This window comes from Mercurialis annua, linkage group LG1-X (genome assembly GCF_937616625.2).
Source record: "Mercurialis annua linkage group LG1-X, ddMerAnnu1.2, whole genome shotgun sequence".
Lineage (NCBI taxonomy): Eukaryota > Viridiplantae > Streptophyta > Magnoliopsida > Malpighiales > Euphorbiaceae > Mercurialis > Mercurialis annua.
Genome location: NC_065570.1, coordinates 70084007 through 70108108, shown reverse-complemented (window position 1 = coordinate 70108108; position 24102 = coordinate 70084007). Strand labels below are relative to the sequence as shown.

The window sequence follows — 24102 nt, the reverse complement described above, 5'->3', positions numbered from 1 at the left end:
ATAGAGAACAATAAAACGCACACATGGAGAAACGACGTACCGATGAACAATGAAGAACGTCCAAAAGATTTAGAAAGAACAGAATAAAGGGATGACGAATCACGAGTTCACCAAGATGCGAATCCGAAGTAATAGGAAGGAAAAAGTGCATGAGTTTAGTGTATAGTTAGGGTTTGTAAGCGGCTAGGGTTTTCTGAATAATTTTGGAACAAAAGAGTTGAGTAAATAACATGATATATATATTGACGATTTCATCAGGTCTCTTTTGAGACCTGAGAACCAAACTTCGTGGTTCAACCATTCGGTTGAACCACAACCTAACTAGAGCCATAACCGGATTCAAATTTGAATCGAACCACGAATCAAACTTTAAAACGAACCACAAAACTAAAACGACCCGAAAAGTACCGAAAATTCGTCGGAAAAATAAATAAAAATTTACGGGGTATTACACGTTTGGATGCCAAGAATCAAGCAGAAAACTGTCGTATGGACTGCAAATCGCGATAATCTGACGCTCCCAAGTGACGCGGCTTTGATATTCAATACTGATGGTAGACTCATCGTGCAGTTGAATCAAAGCCAGCAAATACCCGTTTCAAATGTTAATCAATCGGCTTCGTCGGCCTCGATGCTTGATTCGGGTAACTTTGTGCTCTACGATTCAGAATCGAAGATCATATGGCAGACTTTTGCTTCTCCGACGGATACTATTGTAGAAGGACAACCCCTTTTGGCAGACAGAAGATTGGTGTCTAGCATATCCGAAACCAATCATTCGAGAGGAATATTCGAACTGATTATGCAAGATGATGGAAATTTGGTAATGTATCCTACTGATCTATCTCCAAGAATATCAGCTTATGCTTATTGGAGTACCTTTACTTCATTAGCAGGAAATAATGTGAGTTTACATCTTGATGCAGACGGCCAGTTATACATGCTAAATAGTACCGGCTTTGTTATCAAGACTCTCAGAAATAGGGGAACCGTGTCTGGTAACTCGATCCACCGTGCAACAGTTGATGCAGATGGAATATTCAGGTTGTATTCACATAATCTGGATCAGAATAGTGATTGGTCGATTGAGTGGAAAGCTCCGGAAAACATATGTGACCCGATTGGCTTTTGCGGCTTGAATTCATATTGTACTATCATAAATCAAGGAAGCGAATGCGCTTGTCTTCCTGGTTTTGATTTCATTGATCGTGGGCAGAAGAATTTGGGCTGCAGGCGGAATTCGACTTTAGATGATTGTATCAGCTTCGAAAAGAGTAATTTTACCATGCATGAATTGGATAATTTATCATGGGAAGATGGCCCTTATTCTACACTCGCGTCAAGTACGAGCATTCAATGCAGAGATTGGTGTTTAGAGGATTGCTACTGCGAAGCTGCAATATACAACAATAAAGAGTGCAGAAAACAAAAGCTTCCTTTGAGATTCGGAAGGTTTCGACAAGATGGACAGATAACAACTTTCGTAAAGGTAAGCATTGGAGAATCTGGAGGGGAAGACAGGCGATTAGAGCCACCACCCACCTCAACAAAAAACAGAAATAAGCTGCAAATTGGTATTTTAGTTGGTGGTGTTATATGTTTAGCTCTTGGGTTGATTGGCTTAGCAATATCTAGTATACTTACTTTAAGGTACCGTGTTTCGCCGTATAGAGAACTCTCTGATGGGGGACTAGTTTTGGATGCAGCTCTACGGTCATTTACATACCAAGAGCTCGTAATAGCAACCAATGGTTTCAGTGAGAAATTAGGAAGAGGAGCTTTCGGAACAGTTTTCAAGGGAGCCTTGTTGAGGGGGCAAACGAGGATTGCTGTAAAGAAACTAGAAAAAGTGATGGCCGATGGAGAAGTAGAATTCCAGAATGAAATTAGATCAATTGGTAGAACTCACCACAAAAACCTCGTACACTTGCTCGGTTACTGCCACGACAAGTCCAACATACTTCTGGTTTACGAGTTCATGAAAAATGGATCACTTGCCGATTTTCTCTTCAATTCTGCAGAAAAGCTAAGTTGGGGAGACAGAACTGGAATTGCTTTAGACATAGCGAGAGGGATCCAGTACCTACACGAAGAATGCGAAACTCAGATCATTCACTGCGATATAAATCCAAAAAATATACTAATGGATGAAAATTGGCATGCAAAAATATCAGATTTTGGTCTAGCAAAGCTGTTAATGCCAGACCAAAGCAAGACGGTGACCGGGATCAGAGGAACGAGGGGCTATGTTGCTCCGGAATGGTATAAGAACCAGGCGGTGACAACAAAAGCAGATGTATACAGTTTCGGCATTGTGTTTCTTGAGATCATATGTTGCAGGAGAAGTGTTAGTATGGATGTTCCTGGCAATGAAGCTATTCTTGTAGAGTGGGTTTATAGTTGTTTTGAAGAAAATGAACTGCACAAGCTAGTAAATGGAGAAGAAGTGGATGCTGAGACATTGAAGATGATGGTGAGTGTTGGGCTCTGGTGCATTCAAGACGAGCCATCGTTTCGTCCTTCAATGAAGAAGGTGGTATTGATGTTGGAAGGTTTAGCAGAAATACCAATTCCTCCCATCTCAAATTCTTTTAGCAATGTACTTGTATCATGATCTATAATCACTTATTAGTCCCTTCTTCTTGAAATGAATAGATCGATTATTTTCTTAAATAAATCAGTTTTTCTGTTACCTTTAAAGAGCTAAAGATAACCATCTATAGCTTACACGTTATGTTAGTGAAGCCTCGGCTGGATAAGAATTCAGTTTGTATTTGATCGTATCATAACCGAATTGAACTCGAACTTGATTTTATGTTCATTTATTGAAACAAGCTTAACATGAACTTAATAGGATTCAGCTCGTTTATATGTTCACGAACAACTTGTATACGAGCTTGTCTAATTGTTCGTGAACAAATATGCTTGATTAAGAGTTCATGAACAAGTAAACTCGATTAAGAGTTCGTGAACTGGCTCGTATATAAGCTCGATAGAGAGTTCGCTAACTGACTTGTATAGAAGCTCGGTTTGGATACCTAGTATGAGTTGGAAAAAGTCATTATTAAATATTATTTTTATAATTCGTTCAGCCTGTGTTCATTTGTTTCAGTTTGTGTTTGTTTGTTTAATTAATAAACGAGTCGAATTTGAGTTCATTTGTTTAACTGCTAAATGAACGAACTCGTGAACGAGCTCATTTAGTCCCTTCACGAGCTCGTTCGCGATCTCGTTTGTTTGAAGTTAAACGAACACGAACTGAATGGAACCGAACATGAGCACTTTAAATTTTAAATGAACGAACATCGTTCAAAATTCGAACAAACATGAACCAAATATGAACAAAATGTTCATATAATGAGCCGAATATGATACCTTAAATTTCGGGTCGTCTCGAATTATTTACAGCACAACCAACAATAATAACACGCTTTGACAGTTCCATTTTTCTTAGCAGTCCAGCTTCGGTCTGAATCGGATAATTGGAGCAACGAAAAAAAGTACTAGGTCTTCTTGAAAACTGGGGTGTGCAAAATTGATCCATATCAGATAACCAAACTGAACATGCAAGGTTAGTTCAGTTTGATTGCTTTTGAAATTATAAAAAATATGATTTTTCTGTTTGATTTTGAAAGTAAAGAATTTCAAGTTACTTTTGGCACAAACCGAACTGCAAATTGAATTAAACAGAAAATAAAATATCAACCGAACCGAACAATTCGATCGATTTGATTTAAAATATTAAAAATATATAGAAGAACTCACGACTTAGAAGCGGTCTATCTTATATTTCCATGACAAATCAAAGTAAACCACACAAGAATTCAAAGTCATTCGTTATATTCTTAAAGCTGTCTGCAGAAAGTCAAATTGTACCTCCCCCATGGTTTAATCAACCTAAATCCTCTTTATCCTAAATCCAAATATTTCTAAAAAGATTATGTTAAGAATGTCTCACACTCTAAAATAAAAAAATTATACTAATAAACTTATAATGATAAGAACCAAGACATTCAAACAGTTAAGTTCTAGTCATTTTAGAATCAAACTCATTTCATATGTATAGATATAAATTCTTACACTTTAATACAGCCACCAAATAATTCTACTAATATTTTGGAACTCACTAAATTTCAAACATCATTATTTATAATCTACTTACACTATAACATTAAATATTAATCTTTACCGCCAAATAATTCTAATATTTTGGAGCTCAATCAATTCCAATTTATTATCTATATATTATCTACTTAGAGCATGACGATGAGTTGACATAAACAACCAATGTGGAGGATGAAATAAAATATTTACTTGCATAGACAATAATAAATTGAAAGCAAGAATATGACAATTCATATTGATGGGTTCAGTTCAAAAGAAGAAAAAGAAAAGGAAAAGAAATTTACATATAATGGGTTGACCATCATGGCTTTGTGACCAAAGCAAATTGTAGGAATGAAAATAAATTTATATATCATGATGGGTTGACCAAAAACTTGGACATTTCCTTGCATCAACATGTCCCAAAGAAAATTGTAAGCTCACATGAAAACCATTGGCTTCAGTTCAAAGGATTTAAAGTCAGAACTGGCCAGCGGGTTCAGTGTTTCCTTAGTCATACAAAAGCAGGCTTATGATAATGAAACTCTAATTTAAACTCAACTATTTTTGTTTACCTAAGAGAGGAAACTGATTGATGCCATGTTCCCAAAAATTACATCAATGTTTCTGTTTATTCTACTTCTGAGTTGTATTTTCTCAAGGTCATCATCCCAACACGGGATTTCCAATATCAGCCTAGGTTCATCTCTTACTCCTGCTAACAACTCATATTGGTCCTCAGATTCCGGCTATTTCGCCTTTGGTTTTTACCAAAAAGGAGATGGGTATGGTATAGGGGTTTGGATGCCAAATATCCAGGAAAAGACTCTGATATGGACAGCAAACCGACACGATCCGCCTCTGCCAGCAAATGTTTCACTGATACTAGATGGTGAAGGCAGGCTCATCTTGCGAAACAGTCCAGGCAAACAAACACCCATTGCCGATAATCCGCAGCCTGCTTCATCAGCATCTATGCTTGATTCTGGCAACTTCGTGCTCTACAACTCGAAATCCGAGATTCTGTGGCAGACTTTTAATGATCCAACAGACACCATTTTACCAGGACAACGCCTGTTGGCCGGACAACAGCTGGAGTCTACCGTCTCTAATGCAAATCACATGAGTGGAACATTTATAATCCAGATGCGAAGAAATGGAAACCTTGTAATATTCTCAGCGGATTATCCATTTCAAAGTAAATATTTTTACTGGAAGTCAGGTACATCAAATGCAGGAGATAATTCGAGTCTGAATCTCGATACCAATGGTCAGCTGTACATACTAAACACTAACGGAAATAAGATATGGCCCCGGAATAACAGGAGAAACATATCTGGAAGAGCTACATATCGTGCTACGATTGAAGCAGATGGAATATTCAGACTGTATTCACATAATTTGGAGCAAAACGGTAATTGGTCAATGGAACAGCAGTTCCCTGTCAACAATTGTGATCCCATTGGCTTGTGCGGCACAAATGCGTATTGTATTCTTGCAGACAAAGTGTCATCATGTGCTTGTCTTCCTGGTTTTAATTTCACTGATCAAAGCAAACAGAATTTGGGATGCCAAAAGAGTTCCAGTTCAGATGAATGCCAAGAAAGAAGTTTTACAATGAAAGAATTGGAAAATAAAGAATGGCAAACCGATGAACCATATTCTACTCTTTCAGCTAGCACAAAACAACAGTGTGCAGAGATGTGCTTGGGAGACTGTAGCTGTGAAGCTGCAGTTTATAGTAACCAAAAGTGCAGAAAGCATAAACTTCCACTGAGATCCGGTAAAGTCGAGGAAAATGTATCAGGAGCAACTTTTATCAAGACAAGCAATGGAAGTTTGGCAACAAAGATCGAGGCTAATAATCAAAAGAAAGAGGCTGTCCTGATAACAAGTATTGTAATCTCAGCTTTTTCATTTTCTGCCCTTACAATTTGTGGTATTGCCTTTTGTCGATACCGCATTTGGAACTATAAGAAAATTTACAACCAGGTGACTGATGAACTGTCAGAAGATATCGTTCTGCGATCATTTACATATGATGAGATGAAAGAAGCGACAGACAATTTCAAAACTGAAATTGGTAGAGGAGGTTTCGGGACAGTTTTTAGAGGGGTCATATCAAATGGCAACATTGTGGCAATCAAGAGACTACAGAAAGTGATGGCTGAAGGTGAAAGAGAATTTCGGAATGAAATGAATGTTATAGCGAGAACCCATCACAAAAATCTAGTTCGATTGCTTGGTTACTGCCATGATGAAACTAACATGCTTTTAGTATACGAGTACATGGGCAACGGTTCACTTACAGATTTTCTTTTCGAGTCTGAGCAAAAGCCAGCTTGGGAGGCAAGAGTTGAGATAGCCCTAAACATAGCTCGAGGCATAGTCTATTTGCATGAAGAGTGCCAGACTCAGATCATCCATTGCGACATCAAACCTGAAAACATACTAATGGATGAGAAAGAATGGGCAAAAATTGCAGATTTTGGTTTGTCAAAGCTGCTAATGTCCAACCAATCAAAAACATACACGGGAATTAGAGGAACAAGAGGATATGTTGCACCTGAGTGGCATAGTAACTTGCCAATTACGGTGAAAGTAGACATTTACAGCTTCGGAATCATGCTATTGGAGATCATATGTTGTCGAAGAAATGTGGAGATGGATGGTCCAGATGATGAAGTAGTTCTTGCAAACTGGGTCTATGATTGCTTTGAGGCTAAAGAGCTAAATAAGCTAATCCGGAATGAAGAGATTGAGGAGATAAAACTTGAGAGAATGGTTAGGATAGCCCTTTGGTGCATCCAGGATGAACCATCAATGCGGCCATCAATGAAGAAGGTGGTACTAATGTTGGAAGGGATTATAGACGTCCCGGAACCTCCTGCAATTCCAAGCAGTTCCTGTTCTGTCTAGCTCTAATGAACTTGCACGTAACTAGGAAAGACCTAAGCGTCCAAAGGACCTTAACCCCTTATTTGGTTTCCATTCTACTGTGTTTGCTTCCAAAGAATTCTACTAAATTTTGCGGAATTCATTTGTAAATGAATTTAGTTGTTATCTAGTTTACTCATAAATTTATTTTAGTAACTCTAATTTATAAGTTTTATAGAAATTGACCATGTTTATGTCAGATGAATTACTAAATAAATTCTTTTGCAACTGAAATGAATTGAAGATTAGTATCAAAAGAAAAAGGCTAGAATTCATTTTATTTTTAAATGAATTAATTTCAAAATTAGTTTGACATAAATATAATTAACTCTACAAAAAACAAAATTTCCGAATTCATTGTAAGTAAACCAAACACAAATACGTTTATTTACAAATTAATTTTATAAAATTTTACAAATCAATTTCATATAAAACTTATTTAAACCAAAATCATCACACAAGTTAAGTAAATTTACATTATTTTATAAGCAAATTTCTATTTTTTCCACTTTCTTTCTTGTAGAATACTTTGTGTAGTTTTATTGACCCTAGTACACAAGTATCTAAGTTCAACAAGAATACAAGATCAAAAAAATCAATCATTAAGATAATTACGCCATAATTTGCATTCACTTAACAGGGTAAATTGCAAATGAAATACAGCAGCTTTATTCCATTTCCTACATTACATTATTATGTTCTGACAAGCACTCTTATGCAATTGAAGAGTACCTCCAAAAGCAAAATTTCTGTATTTACTTTAAAGTAGTGAACCATGTTAATCAAATGTAATATATTCAAAATATGAATTTTAAATGAGTGAGGCATTTTTTAATTATTGATTAAGCGTGAAAGGCCCACAAAAATTAAGTAACTTGTGATTTATACGCTCTCAAAATTCTAAAACAATAATAACAAAATAAAAAGCATAAGCCAATCAAAGTTTGTCTTTGACCAAATCAACACACGGTGTGAAACTTAGAAATTTATGATCTTACAACTTGCAAGACTTAATAATTCTACCTTCTAAGTCTAAGTCAACCATCTTTTATCGAATTCTTATCAATTCTTTTTCAAACCAGGTTAGCAAAGATTTTGGGAACTGATTTAAGTGGAAAAGAAAATATATTCCCGTTTTCTAATATTTAAAAGATTGACAAATGAGGATGAATTTCTACTGAGAAGGCAAGACGCCAAGATACAAAAAGAGTAGAAATTGTTACCTTCCAAAATTTGCAGTGATGTTGCTGCTGCTTTTTCTTATGAGCTCCATTTTTTCTAGAGCAACAGCTCAAGAGAGAGTTTCCAATATTAGACTAGGTTCTTCACTTACTCCAAATCCAAATAACACTTCACACTGGTCCTCAGATTCTGGCCAATTTGCTTTTGGGTTCTACCAAGAAGGGGATGGCTTTGCTGTAGGCGTATGGTTGCCAAAAACTCAGCAGAGAACTGTCATATGGTCTGCAAATCGTGACACTCGGCCACTTCCAAGAGATGTCACTTTGATCTTGAGTAATGATGGTAAGCTCATCTTTCAGTTTAATCAAGGCCCGCAGATACCCATTTCAGATTCTAATCAGTCCGCTTCCTCAGCCTCGATGCTTGATTCGGGTAACTTTGTACTCTACGATTCAGAATCAAAGATCATATGGCAGACGTTTACCACTCCAACAGATACTATTGTATCAGGACAGAGTCTTTTTGCAGGGCAAATCCTGATATCTAGAATCTCCAACACAAATCATTCAAGTGGAAAATATCAACTCATTATGCAAAAAGATGGGAACCTGGTGATGTATCCTGTAAAATATGCATTAGCAACGGTTGATGCTTACTGGCAAACGCAAACAAATGGAGCCGGAGATAATGTGAGTTTACAACTTGATAAAAACGGTCGGTTATACCTGCTAAATGGCTCTGCTATTCTGAAGAGAGTGGATGATAGAATAACCATATCTGGTTACTCGATCTACCGCGCAACGATTGATGCAGATGGAATATTTAGGATGTATTCCTTTAACCCGGACCAAAATGATAAATGGTCAATTGAGTGGTCATCATCAAACAACAAGTGTGATCCAACTGGCTTGTGTGGCTTAAATTCATATTGTACTCTTCTGGATGAGGTCCCTTCATGTTTTTGTCCTCCTGGTTTTGTTTTCATTGATCAAAGCCAGACAAACTTGGGATGCAAGATAAGTTTCCCTACAGTTGATTGTAAGAGTGTGGGTAATAGTAACTTTAGCATACAGGAGCTTAAGGATATATCATGGGAAGACAGCCCGTATTCTATTCTCTCGGCCAACACAGAAACTATGTGCAGAGAGGAGTGTTCAAGAGACTGCAATTGTGAGGCTGCAATTTATAAGAATCAAGAATGCAGAAAACAAAAGCTTCCTCTAAGATATGTGAGAGACCTAAAAGGGGAACAAATAACATTGTTTATTAAGGTAAGCATCGGAAGTTCAAGGACAACAATGGGTGGCACACAAAGAAACAACAAGCGACAAAGGATTGTCCTCATAATAGGCATAGTACTTTTAACTCTTTCAATTTTTCTTCTAGCAACCTTTTGTGTTCTCTTCTACAGATATCGGATTTGGAATTATAAAAAGATTTCAAGTCATGCACATGATGAAATGTTGGAAGATGTCACTTTGCGATCATTCACATATGATGAGCTCAACAAAGCAACAAACAATTTCAGGAATGAAATTGGTAAAGGGGCTTTTGGGACAGTTTTCAGAGGGATCTTATTGACTAGCAATAGAGTAGTGGCCGTCAAGCGGCTTGAGAGAGGGGTGGCTGATGGAGAAAGGGAATTCCGGAATGAGATGAAAGTAATAGGAAGAACCCATCACAGAAACTTAGTTCGACTGTTTGGTTACTGCCATGATGGAACAAATAGGCTTCTGGTGTATGAATTCATGAACGACGGCTCACTTGTAGATTTCCTCTTCAATGCCGAACAAAAGCCAGCTTGGGAGGAAAGAATTGACATAGCCCTAAACATAGCTCGAGGCTTATTCTATTTGCACGAAGAGTGTGCCACCCAGGTCATCCACTGTGATATCAAACCTGAAAACATACTAATGGATAAGAACGTAGGTGTAAAAATTGCAGATTTTGGTTTGTCAAAGCTACTAATGCCTGATCAATCCAAAACATACACGGGAATCAGAGGAACAAGAGGATATGTTGCACCAGAATGGCACACGAACTTACCCATAACTGTCAAAGCAGATGTGTACAGCTTTGGAATTATGTTGTTAGAGATCATATGTTGTCGAAGGAACGTGGACATGGATGTTCCAGACGATGAAGTAGTACTTGCAAACTGGGTCTATGATTGCTTCGAGGCCAAGGAAACCAACAAGCTAATAAAGGACGAAGAGGTAGAGGAGAGTAAACTTGAGAGGATGGTTAAGGTGGGACTTTGGTGCATCCAAGACGAACCAACATTGCGACCATCAATGAAGAAGGTAGTACTGATGTTGGAAGGGACAGTAGACATACCAGCTCCTCCTACTCCTCCTTCCTTTACCAGTTCTGTATAATTTCCGTAACGAATTTGCACATAAGTAGCTCTGATGATTAAATAATCAGTTGTATTGTAGCCCTAATAGCATCTGTTTCTTTTCCTACATTTCAAATACTATTCTGCAATTCAAAAAAGAAATTGATCTCAAATACTATCATCTGCAATGTATATCATTAACTTCTCCTGTCCATTCATTTCCCCCTCATATAAATGCTTAAGATGAGCACATCATACAGTAAATGGAGTATTAAAAACTGAACTGGATAAACAAATGAAAGTAGCAATTGCAAGCTAATTAAATAAATTGCGGGTGAAATGTACATAAATTTCACCTGTTGTGTGGTTTGATCACCATTTTGATTCAATTTGATTGAATTACTCCTTGTTTGGATGCTGAGAAACTGCTGGAAAAGATTGGAAAAAGAAAAGAATAAATCAAAATATGATATTTCTTGAATTCTAGAATAAGGAAAATTAAAATCGTAATTGTAAGAAGAATTACTTGAAAATCTAATAGGCAACACTAACACGTCACATTAAACAAATATATTAGTAATAGATCCAATCCAAAGGTACAGGTTAGTTTTTCTTTACAATGTGAATTTCAGTTTTGAAGATACGGTACAACAGTACAAGCGCCTTTTCTTGTCGCGCCACGACTACTTATCGTGACGTGCCAACACTCAATTGGCTGTACAAGAAAAATTATATGGAGCCTGCCGCATTGAACCATGGGATGGTGTTTTTTCCCTGGGTTTTGGTTTCTCGGTAACCAAACAGAAAATAATTAGTCATCAGTCAAATTATTTGATATTTTGATTAATGAAGTCGGTTCGGTAAAAAAAATCACGTTTACATGACGGACGGTTACTGGAATCATCGTCTTCAGCAGCAGCAACATCCTCTTCATCAGTCGGATGCAAGTTTAAAACGACACCGCCCCGATTATGGTACTGTTGGTCATTTTCCAAAATTAAGGATCTAATCTAATTATTTAGGATAGTTATTGATTAGAATTGTAATTTATATGAACTTTAGATCTCTACTTTGAGTTTTGAATATGAATATATTCATTTTTTGACCATTAATTAGTGTTAGTTTAGTATTGTTAGCCATTTAATGTCATGTTGCTTTGTTGAGAAACAGGGAGAGTTTATGATTTTACTGTTGAATATGATTTTTCATGTTTAAAAATTTATGTTATTTGAATTTTCAGATATCCAGTCTTCAGGGCTGCCTTCAGGCAATGAGGTTCCTAGCTATTATCCAAGAGATGATGATCAGGAAAAGTATCAATCTGTAAAGGACACAAAGACAATTGGATCCGCATATGACCGGTATCTGCAAAATTCGGTAACCATTCAAGCCTTTTACCTTTTGTTCTTCTTATTATCTATGTCGAAAAAGATTTTTCGACTTATATATGGTCTACCTAATTGCTTTTGAAACAAGTTGTTCCTTTTTCTTCCGAGGAAGCTAGTGGATTGAGCAGCGGTGGGTTTGCAAGGGCCAATGGTGGCAGCGGTGGTGGTGGTGGGATGACTGGACTTCCAATACTTGATTCTGGTATGCCACGCCGTACTCTATCCAGTGGTCCAGACCCTGCACGAAATGGTAGAAACATCGGTTTTGTTAGTCATCCCCCGGTGAACAAAATAGCTAGGCCCATTCGTGAAACTTTACCTCTGCCTCCAGATGCTTCCAACACTCTTTACGTCGAGGGACTCCCTCCTGGCAGCAAAAGGAGAGAAGTAGCTCGTATCCTCTTGATGATGTATTAAATGTCAAACAGTTATTTTGGTAGTGTTTTACTCATTACTGATCAAGCAAGAATGATTTTAAACCTTCGATTCTTCTTTTTGTCTGTTCCGGTTTTATTCCTTTACTGTACGATTTAGATATCTTTCGCCCTTTTGTGGGATATAAGGAAGTGAGAGTTGTGAGCAAAGATTCCAAGCATGTAAGTGCTTAATGTTGGCATCTTTATCTGTGCAATGTGTTTTTTTCTTATTGGCTTGTTAGAAGTGATATTTTTAATTTTTTATGTAGCGTGGCGGAGATCCTATCATTCTCTGTTTTGTTGATTTTGAAGATGCTGCCTGTGCAGCAACCGCGATGAGTGTCTTGCAAGGTAAACTGATTCTCTTTTTATCAATGTTAATTTTTTAAAAGGAAGTGTACAATGCAGCAATAAGTTGCGTGTTATGTTATGATTTTCATTCTGATTTTTTTTGTCGTGTGTCCTCGTAATGTTTATTTCATTGCTTTATTTCTAGATAACTTCCTGCCTAAGTTGCACGGACACTTTGTTCAATCAATATTTTCCGTTTCGGACACGAAAGTTCATTTTTAACATAGGAGACCTTATAATAACAATCATTGCTCCGTTGTGTCCAAGTATGTATGTAATGTGTGTGTGTATGCACGCATATATATACACACACACACGCACACACATATATATATATAAATGATAATGATAATCTCAAGGCAGTAGTGAGTTATTTTCTCGTGCAGAAGCTTATTTTGTAGTTATGGAGAAAAAGAACATTTATGCTGTCAATCTGGAAGACGAGACGGATTATATACGAATAGTATACGACTCTATTGAGTCGAGCACTTAAAAGCGTACAGCAGGAATATATTTTTTTGCTTGTCCTTCCCAGCATTGCTGCTTTTCTATATATGTCCGGTGGTGCCAACATTCATTCTGCAGGTTATAGATTGGATGAACATGATCGTGAATCTAGTTGCTTAAGGCTACAGTTTTCTCGATATCGCTCTGGAAGTCGTGGGAAAAGGTGAGCATATCTATGCCCAAGGTTCTTTATCATAAATGAGAACTAGTCTTCTTATAGTCATTTATCATGCTTCTGAAAGTCTGCAATTTACAAGAATATATAATCTTGAGCACTAATTGAAATTTAGATTATTGAGTCATACCCACATTAATTAAGAGCACTTGAAATCAAGTATAGTGAAGGCACAAGGTGATGCAAAGAAAATTTTCTGAAGATTAATTGTGTAACAGGAGACGTTCTAATTGATTTATAACTCAACGCCATCCTATAGTTTCCAAAATAAATGCATCAACAAGAATTGTTGCATTGTATGATTATTACTAGATGATTAGCTCTTTCATATTTGTTTTTCTTACTTCTGATTGTTATGAAAGTTGATTGTATAAATATTCTGAACATATTTTCATTCTTCTGAAAGGTTTTGTATTAACATATAGTTAGAATTGTTTCTCACGAGACATGGAGAATATTGAATTCAAGTTTATAAATGTACACACTACACATAATTTTAACTAGATGCATTGTGTTTATTATTTAACAAGATACTAACATAATAAAAGTCCCTTTGACAAAAAATAAAAGTCCAGTCCATATTAGAACTAGATACATCAACATGCATGCTTACCTTTTTTTTCTTTCCAAGTACATGTATTTGTTAAGGGCTGAGGACAGCAGCCGAAACGTGCTCGAACCTTCTCCATCGGAGCACGGTTCTGATGGAAGAACTGTCGCCACCAGAACAATAGTGTTGCGTTAGGCGGTGAATAAAAAAAACACAATGACGAAGACGGGAGGCGGTGGTTGTGGAAGAAGAAGGTTAGAAGCAGATGAAATGGAAAAAGTACAAATAAATCCCTAAAATAAATAATTTATTTGGATATAAATAGGTTCCGATGAACTATTATATTTTAATTTTATTTTTATTTTATAATTAAAAAATAAATAAACTTATAATTAAATAACTAAACAACTAATTTATTTGATTTAATTAAAGAAAAAAATTGAAATTAATTTAGTAATAATTATAAATTTACATATTTTGAAACTAATTTAGTACTTTTTCACGGATAAACATTATGAGACAAAAATATGCAATTTTAGACAAAACTGATACTTCTGAAATCTTGGGACCTAAGTGGAAAATTCGCCAAAAGTTTGAATGTTTTTGATCATTTGGCAAATATAACTAACATAACAAGAAATATACAAATTATTAGTACTTTTAAAATAACTGTGATTGTAATTTTTTTTTTCTATTTAAGAAAATATAAAACTTTCTTATCTTATTTATGTATGTCCATTTAAATTAAAGGTCTAATACTTTTAAAAAAATTCCGACCTTTTAACCCCTTTTTAATCCTACTCTGACGTTGAAAACTGGTCAATTTTTTTATCCTATTTCGCATTTTATCGTTTCAATTGTACTTTAATTTTTCTCAGTTTTTGATGAAATCATTCAATTAACTAAGTCTAAAGATAAAAGTAAATTCATTTCCATTCAAAAGAGTACAAATAAGTCCTTTATTTTTAAAAACAAACTAAAAATCATAATCGAATTAAAACTAATTTAAATTTTTAATTAATTTAACTAAATCTAAATAAATTTTAAACACATACAATTAATATATGCTATACATGGAGAACGTTTTAATTTTTTTTTTCTAAATAAAAAAGACATCAATTTAATATTTCAGGGTACAATTGAAACATAAAAATACGAATTAGGATAAAATTGACCAATTTTCTACCTCAGGGTAGGATCGAAAAAGGATTAAAAGGTCGGAGTTTTTGAATTCATTAGGCCTAAATTAAAATATAGTCATCTGGCTTATGAACTGGATGAAGAATTGCAGCCCAAATTTAAAAGTAAACAACTATCACAACTTTCTAAATCTAAATATAAAAGAGATACTGCACATCCTTCTCACCATGTTTATTAAGAAATTTGCAGGCCTCAGGCTTGCCTCATAACTGCTTCAATATTTCAGTCTGTAGGATTCTTCAGTAAAATAAATGAGTATAAGTAAATGTTTAGGTCTTACGAATTGTCTTTCTTTTAAAACCATCAAACAAGAGAAAATAAAATAAAATAAAAGACCTAATTGTAAAAAAAAATCAAATCAAATCTTTGTGTGTGTTTGAACCGAACCTTTTTATTTTTGTAATGTTATTCCAATTTCATTGTTTCGTTGTAGTTCTATTCATCTTTTTAATTAATTTAATTGTCTTAACTTTCAGCTGAAATTATATACTAATTAACTCTGTAATTAGTAAAGCCATTTTTAAAATTTCAAAATTAATTTTTTAATCTAAAAACAATTGAAATAATGTTAAAAATCTAATTTTAAATTCTCTAATTTTGGGTGGTTGAAGAAAAAACAAGTTTGAAGTTAAAATATATATATATAAAACAAATAGATATTGAACTGAGGTAAAAAATTGAATTGATTGAATAAAATGAGAAAAATTACAAAAAAATTATCAAACTGACATAATATTACAAAGGCTTAATTACTTAAAAGCCACTCACCTTGTAACTTTTTTTCATTTATACCACGACCTAGGAAAATTTTCAATTATACTCTATTTTCGATTTTTATGTTTCGTTTGTACCCCAAGAGTAATTTTTTTGATAATTTAATTAATTTAAAGATGAAAATATTAAAAACAAGATACATAAATGATTAACATTAACGTTTTATTAGAATCTAGGTTAAAAATGAAGGACTAATTTAGACTTTTTTTCAAAAGAAAATAGGTCAATTCAACTCATTAGGGTAGAGATGAAACATGAAAATCAAAAATAGGGTACAATTGAAAATTTTCCTAGGTCATGGTATAAATGAAAAAAAGTTACAAGGTGGGTGGTTTTTAAGTAATTAAGCCTATTACAAAAATTTAGTTTAAATTGTAAAAACATGTAATTTTTTTTTAAAATATATTCTATTAGACCAAAGTAAATACATAACATTTTTGTTTGGTTTACTTTGTAATTCATTTGAAATTTTATTTTTTAATATTATATGGAATTCATTACACTTAATCTTCAATTTCTAGTAAAATTGATATAATTTAAAAATAAATTCCACTCTTTTGAGAATGACAAATTTATTATTATTTGTTAAAGCAGAAAATGATAAGTATAGCTCATTTAAAATGGAATAGTATTTGACAAAATAAAATGTTTAGTTAAAGTATAATCATTCCAAACATAATTTAAATTTATTTAAAATGAATTCTATATAATATTTTCTGGAATACAAAAGACAAAATTATTTATAATAAATCATATTTTAAATTTTGTTAGAAATAAAATGAATTCTATTATTTAACAAAATATATAATACTTTGAACTAGTGATCATCGATTGATTAGTCACTCTTTGCTTAATCTCTAGATGTCCCACTTGCTAAACTACTATATCTTAAAACATTTACATCTTCTATTTTCACAAATAACATTAATATAATATAGTCAAATAAAAATTTGTAAGACACCTTTCAGTCTTTGCATGGCATCTATTAAAAGCATATGCCTAGCAATTTAGAAATGCATCATCTTATCAATTGATTGATTGATTAATTAATGAACTATCACTAATTGATAATACTTATATGAGTAATTTGTTTTGGAGAAGGTATCATATGGTTGCTATCTTAACACAGTATCTCTGTTGTTTGATTGATGGTGGAGCATGTGAAATCAAATTTCTTTCCACCCCAAATGGTAGACAATTGTTATCTTTGATAAGGAAATATAATCTTTGATAAGGAAATAAATTAATTTAATATATGTTTCATTTACTTTTTTTTTTATTTGGAGGAGTGGGTCCAAAACAAATTAAACAATTACTATTCTTTCTGATTTAATAGTATTGTTTCGCAAGAGGCCTAGTGTCAATGAACAGGCTGTAATAGTCGAATTATTAATCAAAGATATTCATCTTTCCGGCAAAAAAAAAAAAAAAGGCTATCCATTCAGTAGTTGTAGATACAAGTTGTGCAACTCGTAATTTCGACTGAATCAATTAAAAGTTCTACCTCTAACACCTAACATCAAATCTAACTAGCTTCTGTCTCTATAAAAAAAAGTAGTTTTTCTCTAATAAAAAGATAGATTTTTTTCATATTTTATTTATTAAAAATTTGAGGATTTTACTTTAATTTTCTTTCTTCTGATTTTGCATTAGTTGGTTTACATGTTTATTCCTGCAAATGCTTATAAGTATATGCATGATCAAAGTTGAGGATTGAAGATAATAATGATAATAAGACAAAATGTTTTTTTTATATTTATAATTTTAATTATTTTATCAAATATATTTATAAAAAAGAATTTGTATATTTTGATTGTCTAATTTTTATATTCCTTTTTATTTATAAATAATTATTTTATATAATTAAACTTTTATTCTAACTTATGGAAGGTTATTTGGATTGAAAATGAGAATTATGTACGAAAAAATAAGTTAAAATTGAGAGTTGAATATATTTATTTTATTTTATAAAATTAGCGGATTAAAATGTTCAATTTTAAAAAATAATAATTAAATTTACAGATATGAAAAGGCATTTTGATTAGTAATAGTAACATAACTTTTATTTTTTTCTTTGTTTCATTAAAGGGTGATTAGATGTTCAATCACTTTATTTGACAATTTAGATTTGATAGATTTTTCGTTCGTAAAGTAATTGCAGATTTGCAGCTTAGGCTTCTGTCAAAGAGTTAAAATTTCTGTCTGCCATTGAGCTAATCGTTCAACTAAATAATACAATGAGTTTCTTATGATTACTTACTATTATAATATTTTGAAAAAATACAAACTAATTTTTTAGATAAAAATATTAATTATTATTTGTGTTATTAACATTTGTTATAAAATTCAGATTACACTTTTATAATTATTTTTGTTAAATATTTTTTTATTTATATTACATGAAGTAATCAAAGTATATAATTTTTACTATTTCTTTTAAATATGTTTAGAGAAAAGTGTAAATATCCCTCTAATATTTATCAGAGGAACAAGTATGCCACTCATGACAAATTTTGGTTCTAATATACCATTAAAGATTTTTAAAATCTTAATTATGCGCTTCTTGTGAAATAGAGATTAACACCGTTGCAAGAGGGGCATAATTGAGCCATTTTTAAAATTTTAATGATATATTTGGACCAAACTTGCCATAAGAAGCTAACATGGCCACGGGACAAATATTAGGGGTATAAACAGATTTTTTTGGCTATTTTGACAGTCTTTTCAAGCATAGATTAATTTTTTTGATAGATATCGTTCAACTTCTTTAAAATTAAAAGTAAAATCAATTAGGTCAATTAAATAAATACTAATTGATTTATTTTATCAGTTATGAATTAATTAATTTACTTAAATAAATATAAAAAATAAATCAAGCTTTAAAATTAAATAAAAATAATTACTAAAAGATAACAAAAATTGGTAAGTTTGTTACAGTTTTTTTTAGAAATGATTATTGTAGGAATAATCTATTTGCAGGTCCTTAAACTATATCTGTTTTTTTTATTCGGTCCTTAAACTATTTTTTAATCCTTATCTGGTCCTTAAATTTAGCAAAAAATTATTTTCAAGTCCTTGACTGACAAAAACGACGCCGTTTAGGGTAACAAATTGCATTTTGAAAATAATAAAACAACGTCGTTTTTATTTTTCAGAGACTTGAAAATAAATTTTAATTAATTTAAATTCTTAATTAATTTAACTAAGTCTAAATTCATTTTCATTAAAAAAATTAAAATTAAAATTGTTCTCCATGAATAGCATATATTAATTGTATGTGTTTAAAATTTATTTAGATTTAGTTAAATTAATTAAAAAATTAAATTAGTTTTAATTTGATTATGGTTTTTAGTTAGTTTTTAAAAATAAAAGACTTATTTGTATTTTTTAATGAAAATGAATTTAATTTTATCTTTAGACTTAGTTAATTGAATGATTTCATCATTTAAATAAAAAAATTGTCAAAAATTGAATAATTGGAGTAATTGAAACGATAAAATATAAAATAGGGTAAAATTGATCAGTGTTTAATGTCAAGATAGGATTGAAAAAAAAGCAAGAAAATCTGGATTTTTTAAAACATTACATCAAAATAGAATCCTAATTATTTTAAGATATTATTTATTATCTTTATCAGAAGATTAATAAATATACAATAAAAAATATGAGAGCTTTAATCAATCATTTATATATGTTTTCCCTATACTATATAAAAAGCACGGATAGGGGGAAGAAGGACAGACACATTTACGTTAATATCCTTTTCATTTACAAAATTTAATTATTAATTAAAAACTATTAAGATAATCATTAAAATTAAAATACTAACTAAAATAAATAGAGTACTAACTAAAATAAACTACTATATTGAGATAATTGTCTAGAGTACTAATTAAAATAGACAACTTTGACTATTTAATTAAAATAGACTACTATGTTGAGATAATTATTTTAATTATTTTTTAATCGTGTAGAATTTTAAATAAGGTAAACTATTTTAATGAACTGTTATTTTAATTTTTATTTTATATTTTTTATTAAAATTCTCTACAGTTATAAAATTTGAGTACCGATTATAATTTTAAGTATTTAATAAGATAAACTATTCTAAATTAACTATAATTTAAAATTTTATTTGATAATTTTACGAGTCACACTACGAGCCACGTATGAAATACGTAAGGCGAGACTAGTACAAATAAAAGAGAGATTATAATTTGTTTTGAGAAAACAAAATACTGCTTCCACGTTTATTCCATTCAATCAGTTTTATATTTCCACTGAAATTTTAAAATTAGAAATTCGTTCTTATAAATTAGATTGTGCAAGATTAACTCTTAATAACGTCACAAGACAAAATTTTCAGTGAAAATATACGTTTTTTTTTGTAATTTTCTGTAATTTATTTTGAAACCCATGAATTTTCGTGGTTGGTTATTGATTTCTTTTATTCTGCAGCATATGTTTGATTGTTTTTGTAAGTGTTTCATTCTACAATCAACATAACTCAATGTAGACTCCATAATTTTTTAATATAAAATAATTAAAAAATATCTTTTAATTTATTTTTTAGTAAATAGACTCTATAAAGTATTTTTTTTAAATAACTGAATATATATTTGTAAACCCATTTTTCAAAATCAGTTAATAAAGGGCCTAATGTTTTAAAAATTCCGACATTTCATCATCTTTTCAATCCTATCCTGACGTTGAAAATCAATCAATTTTATCCTATTTTGTATTTTTTTTTTCATTTCAATTGTACCCTGAAGCATAAAAATGACCTTTTTTTATTTGGCAAAAGTTTAAAAAAATTCTCTAAATTGACCCCCTTTTTGCATTAGATTAACTTTTTATATTAAACTGACCATTTTTGAAAACTTTTTTTTGAACTTTTGTCAAATAAATAAAAGTCAATTTTATGTTTCAGGGTACAATTGAAATAAAAAAAATACAAAACAGGGTAAAATTGATAAATTTTCAACTTCAGGATAGGATTGAAAAGGGGATGAAAGGTCGGGATTTTTTAAGGCATTAAACCGTTAATAAAGTAATAAATTTTTAATAGTCAGCTCATTTATAAATAGCTTAACACCTAATTTAGTAATATATTTGGAGATAAACAAAAATAAATTAAAAAATGTGAATAATGTTATCAATTGCGTAATTATGTAACATATATATTTTTTAAATAATAATAAAATAATTATCTTATTATATTTGATAGTTAAAAATATAGATATTATTTAATTTAAAACTTTTAATAAAGATGAACCTCAAACGTATAAATTTTCTGCATCCGGCCCTCGTCAAAATGCACTGGTACTATTTTGATTTTCCAATGAACCAAAGGTTCATGATGTCCTATAAAAATAGTCCAAAATTAACAGCAATCTATTCAGCCCAATTTGCTTACAAGTTACAATCATGTTAGGCGAGTTTTGAATTATATCCAATTTCATCCAAGACTAAATGAAGGTTAATTTTATAAGTATATTTTTACGTAGTTGTACGCTTAGTACTACCATGTTCTTTTTTAATAATTAATCATATAAAAAAAAAGAAATTTTATGCTTTCCAGCTAAGAAGTAATTATAATATAATTGTTACTACCTGTGGCTGTGGACATCCAAGTCAATTTTGGTACCAAGAGAAAACTTAAAAATAGTAGAAATAAAGAGGAAATTAGTAGAGATCATAAGTCTTCAAGAAAATTGATTGGTCTTAATATATAACGGAATTGCCATTGTTTAGGCAAATTTTGATTAATCAGTTCTTAATGATTTGAGTATAAATTCTGGTGAGAATGATAATATTGAAAATTCTTTGTCAATGAAAGATTGACGCACTTTAATTATATCTTATTTCAATAACTAACATCCTTTTTAAACTAAAACAAAAATCAATCGAGTAAAATGATCATCTGAAATTAAAAATTTATAAAATAAATTTTAAAAATAGATTCAAATCGATGGTTGAATATATTTGTCCAATATTTAAAATTGACGGATTCGAATATCCAAATTAATTTTTAGAATATATTTGATAAAATGGTAAAAAGTGTGAATATAAAGAAACCTTTCGACTAAAATATATGGAATTTGATCATATATCTACTGTTGTTGCTAAGGATGAAGCGCTGCTCTTCGGGTTGAAAAATATTGCAGCAGACAACAACTTTTTCGAAGCGCAGAGTGATCATTTGCAGCTCATTTCGGTATTGCAGAATGGTGATATGTATTTATCTGAGCTGATGTTATACTGAATGTTAGACAGATTGTGCAGAAATTTGAGTGTCAAGTGGTCGAAATGCTAACCGTCTTGCTCACGAAACAAATGCTATAGCTCAAGGTTAACCTGAATCCATTTAGATGCAAAATACTCTGAGAAATATCTGAAAACATTTGTATCAATGATGTAGTATTTTTGATAATTGGAAAAGGGTCGGGAGCGCTTGTGGAAAGAAATGAACTCACAACTTTAAAATTTTGTGTCAAGCGCTTATACCATTTGAATTACAGCTTGTTGGTATGATGTAGTACAAATTGTTGTGAAATTAATGATTTATTTCTTTATAATTATTGCGGTATGCAATTAGTTATCTATAACGAAAACATAACATGTTCAATTATATTGTATTTTTTTTATTAATTTTGGACTCTTCATTGTAATGAAATTTATTCAATTTACCTAAACTTGTATATGACCCACTAAATATATTTTATATGTGACGTGATGAGTAAAACTTTGAATATTTTTTTTTGGTTAGCCCATCCGGTTTCCAAGGCTTCGTCCTGACTAATCCGGATCCGACCCGTGTCGCGCACCTAGCATGGTGGGGGAGTCTTCCAGTGGGAATTTTCTGCATTCACAAGGACTCGAACCCGAGACCTTGCTTAAGCGATAACAAGCCGCTTACCACTTGGACCAACTCCCATTGGTAAAACTTTGAATATTTTTAGTAAGCAATAAAACAACTGTATAGATATTATGAATTAGCATGCATGTTTTATTATTTATTTTTGTCAAATTTGACTACATCTACAAGCAATAACATCGACCATATATATTTGTCAAACCCAAGAGATAATTAATCTTACAATGTATGCATGGCTCTGTCTAAATTATATTTCCACAAAATAACAATCTTATTATGTTAGAATTTCTTTGATTGATAGCACTGAGCCAACTACCCTGCCAATATTATGATCATTCTATATTACCTCAAATTTCAATAATTATTAATTGCAGACTTTCTTGGTTTCCCATTGACAATTTATCTTTTAAGTATTATATTGAATAATTCATAATAAATTATGAAATTAAAAATTAATTATGGAGTTAGTAGTCATATATACACATTATTGATTGGTTTTTGTTTATTTTTTTATTATAGTAGAGAAGAATATATATTCATCATATTAGGATTAGCACGTTTGGAGAGCCATCGATTGACAAATCTTTAAAACCGAATTAAAAGTTGGAGATTTTTAAAATGAAATATGCAGAATTTTGCTGAAATTTGTTTCAATTTTCTGCGAAAATAATATTATTTCGGTACAAAAATTCAATTCTAATGATTAGATATAAAAATTATTAGAATCGCAGATATTATTTTTTACATAATTGTAAATGTCATTTAAAAAAAAGCAAATAGTAATTATTAAAAAATAGTTAAATATTATATAAAAAATAAATAAAGTTTAACTTACATCAGACATGGATCATATAATTAAAAATATTATAAAAACATACTAATAAGATATACCCATTCTACTAATAAAATATTATCAAAATTATAAATAAAAATTCAATAAATTTTATACCAACATTCAAAAATCTACTTTAAAACTTAGCAAATATTATCTTTAATTAATTTAGTTACAATTTTGATGTTTTGATTTAATATGGCCCGTGACGGTTTGGTTATGTTCTCGGTATGAATATCTACTTAAAGTTTAGAATTATATCAGATAATTTTATTTTATTTTGTACTATCCGTCTCAATTAAATCAACAGTTCACAATTATTTTTTTAGTTACAAATTACAATTTAATTTTCAACTGGAATTCGAAACAATTTAGGACTCATGTACGTCCCTAAGTTAAATATCATACCTTCATATTTGAACAACGTATTATAGTACAGTTTTATTTGAAATTTGAGCTCCTATTTAAGAA

At 31.5% G+C, this 24102-nt stretch overlaps 4 protein-coding genes across 4 annotated transcripts; all 4 read left to right on the top strand.

Annotated features, from left to right (window-relative positions):
- Positions 1 to 459: 459 nt before the first annotated feature.
- LOC126657438 (G-type lectin S-receptor-like serine/threonine-protein kinase LECRK4) lies at positions 460 to 2821 on the top strand. Its single transcript, XM_050352129.1, has one exon. The coding sequence runs from the start codon at positions 461 to 463 to the stop codon at positions 2612 to 2614; it is 2154 nt and encodes a 717-aa protein (XP_050208086.1). The 5' UTR covers position 460; the 3' UTR covers positions 2615 to 2821.
- Positions 2822 to 4354: 1533 nt separating this feature from the next.
- On the top strand, positions 4355 to 7240 carry LOC126657429 (G-type lectin S-receptor-like serine/threonine-protein kinase LECRK3). The gene has a single exon (XM_050352117.1). The coding sequence runs from the start codon at positions 4705 to 4707 to the stop codon at positions 7021 to 7023; it is 2319 nt and encodes a 772-aa protein (XP_050208074.1). The 5' UTR covers positions 4355 to 4704; the 3' UTR covers positions 7024 to 7240.
- An 846-nt stretch (positions 7241 to 8086) lies between these two features.
- LOC126657423 (G-type lectin S-receptor-like serine/threonine-protein kinase LECRK1) lies at positions 8087 to 10753 on the top strand. Its single transcript, XM_050352104.2, has one exon. It carries the CDS (start codon positions 8283 to 8285, stop codon positions 10599 to 10601), a length of 2319 nt encoding a protein of 772 aa, XP_050208061.1. The 5' UTR covers positions 8087 to 8282; the 3' UTR covers positions 10602 to 10753.
- A 398-nt stretch (positions 10754 to 11151) lies between these two features.
- On the top strand, positions 11152 to 13839 carry LOC126657473 (RNA-binding protein 2). The gene is made up of 7 exons (XM_050352170.2): positions 11152 to 11535; positions 11802 to 11938; positions 12034 to 12343; positions 12484 to 12545; positions 12635 to 12716; positions 13302 to 13386; positions 13559 to 13839. The coding sequence occupies exons 1-7, from the start codon at positions 11442 to 11444 to the stop codon at positions 13596 to 13598; spliced, it is 810 nt and encodes a 269-aa protein (XP_050208127.1). The 5' UTR covers positions 11152 to 11441; the 3' UTR covers positions 13599 to 13839.
- Positions 13840 to 24102: the final 10263 nt, after the last annotated feature.

What these genes read in the sequence shown, in the direction of transcription:
- LOC126657438 (XM_050352129.1), top strand. Translation starts at nt 461, where the DNA reads ATGCCAAGAATCAAGCAGAAAACTGTCGTATGGACTGCAAATCGCGAT.
- LOC126657429 (XM_050352117.1), top strand. Translation starts at nt 4,705, where the DNA reads ATGTTCCCAAAAATTACATCAATGTTTCTGTTTATTCTACTTCTGAGT.
- LOC126657423 (XM_050352104.2), top strand. Translation starts at nt 8,283, where the DNA reads ATGTTGCTGCTGCTTTTTCTTATGAGCTCCATTTTTTCTAGAGCAACA.
- LOC126657473 (XM_050352170.2), top strand. Translation starts at nt 11,442, where the DNA reads ATGACGGACGGTTACTGGAATCATCGTCTTCAGCAGCAGCAACATCCT. An exon ending in ACGACACCGCCCCGATTATG is followed by an intron (nt 11,536 to 11,801) that starts GTACTGTTGGTC and finishes TTGAATTTTCAG; the next exon opens with ATATCCAGTCTTCAGGGCTG. An exon ending in TCTGGAAGTCGTGGGAAAAG is followed by an intron (nt 13,387 to 13,558) that starts GTGAGCATATCT and finishes CTTGAAATCAAG; the next exon opens with TATAGTGAAGGCACAAGGTG.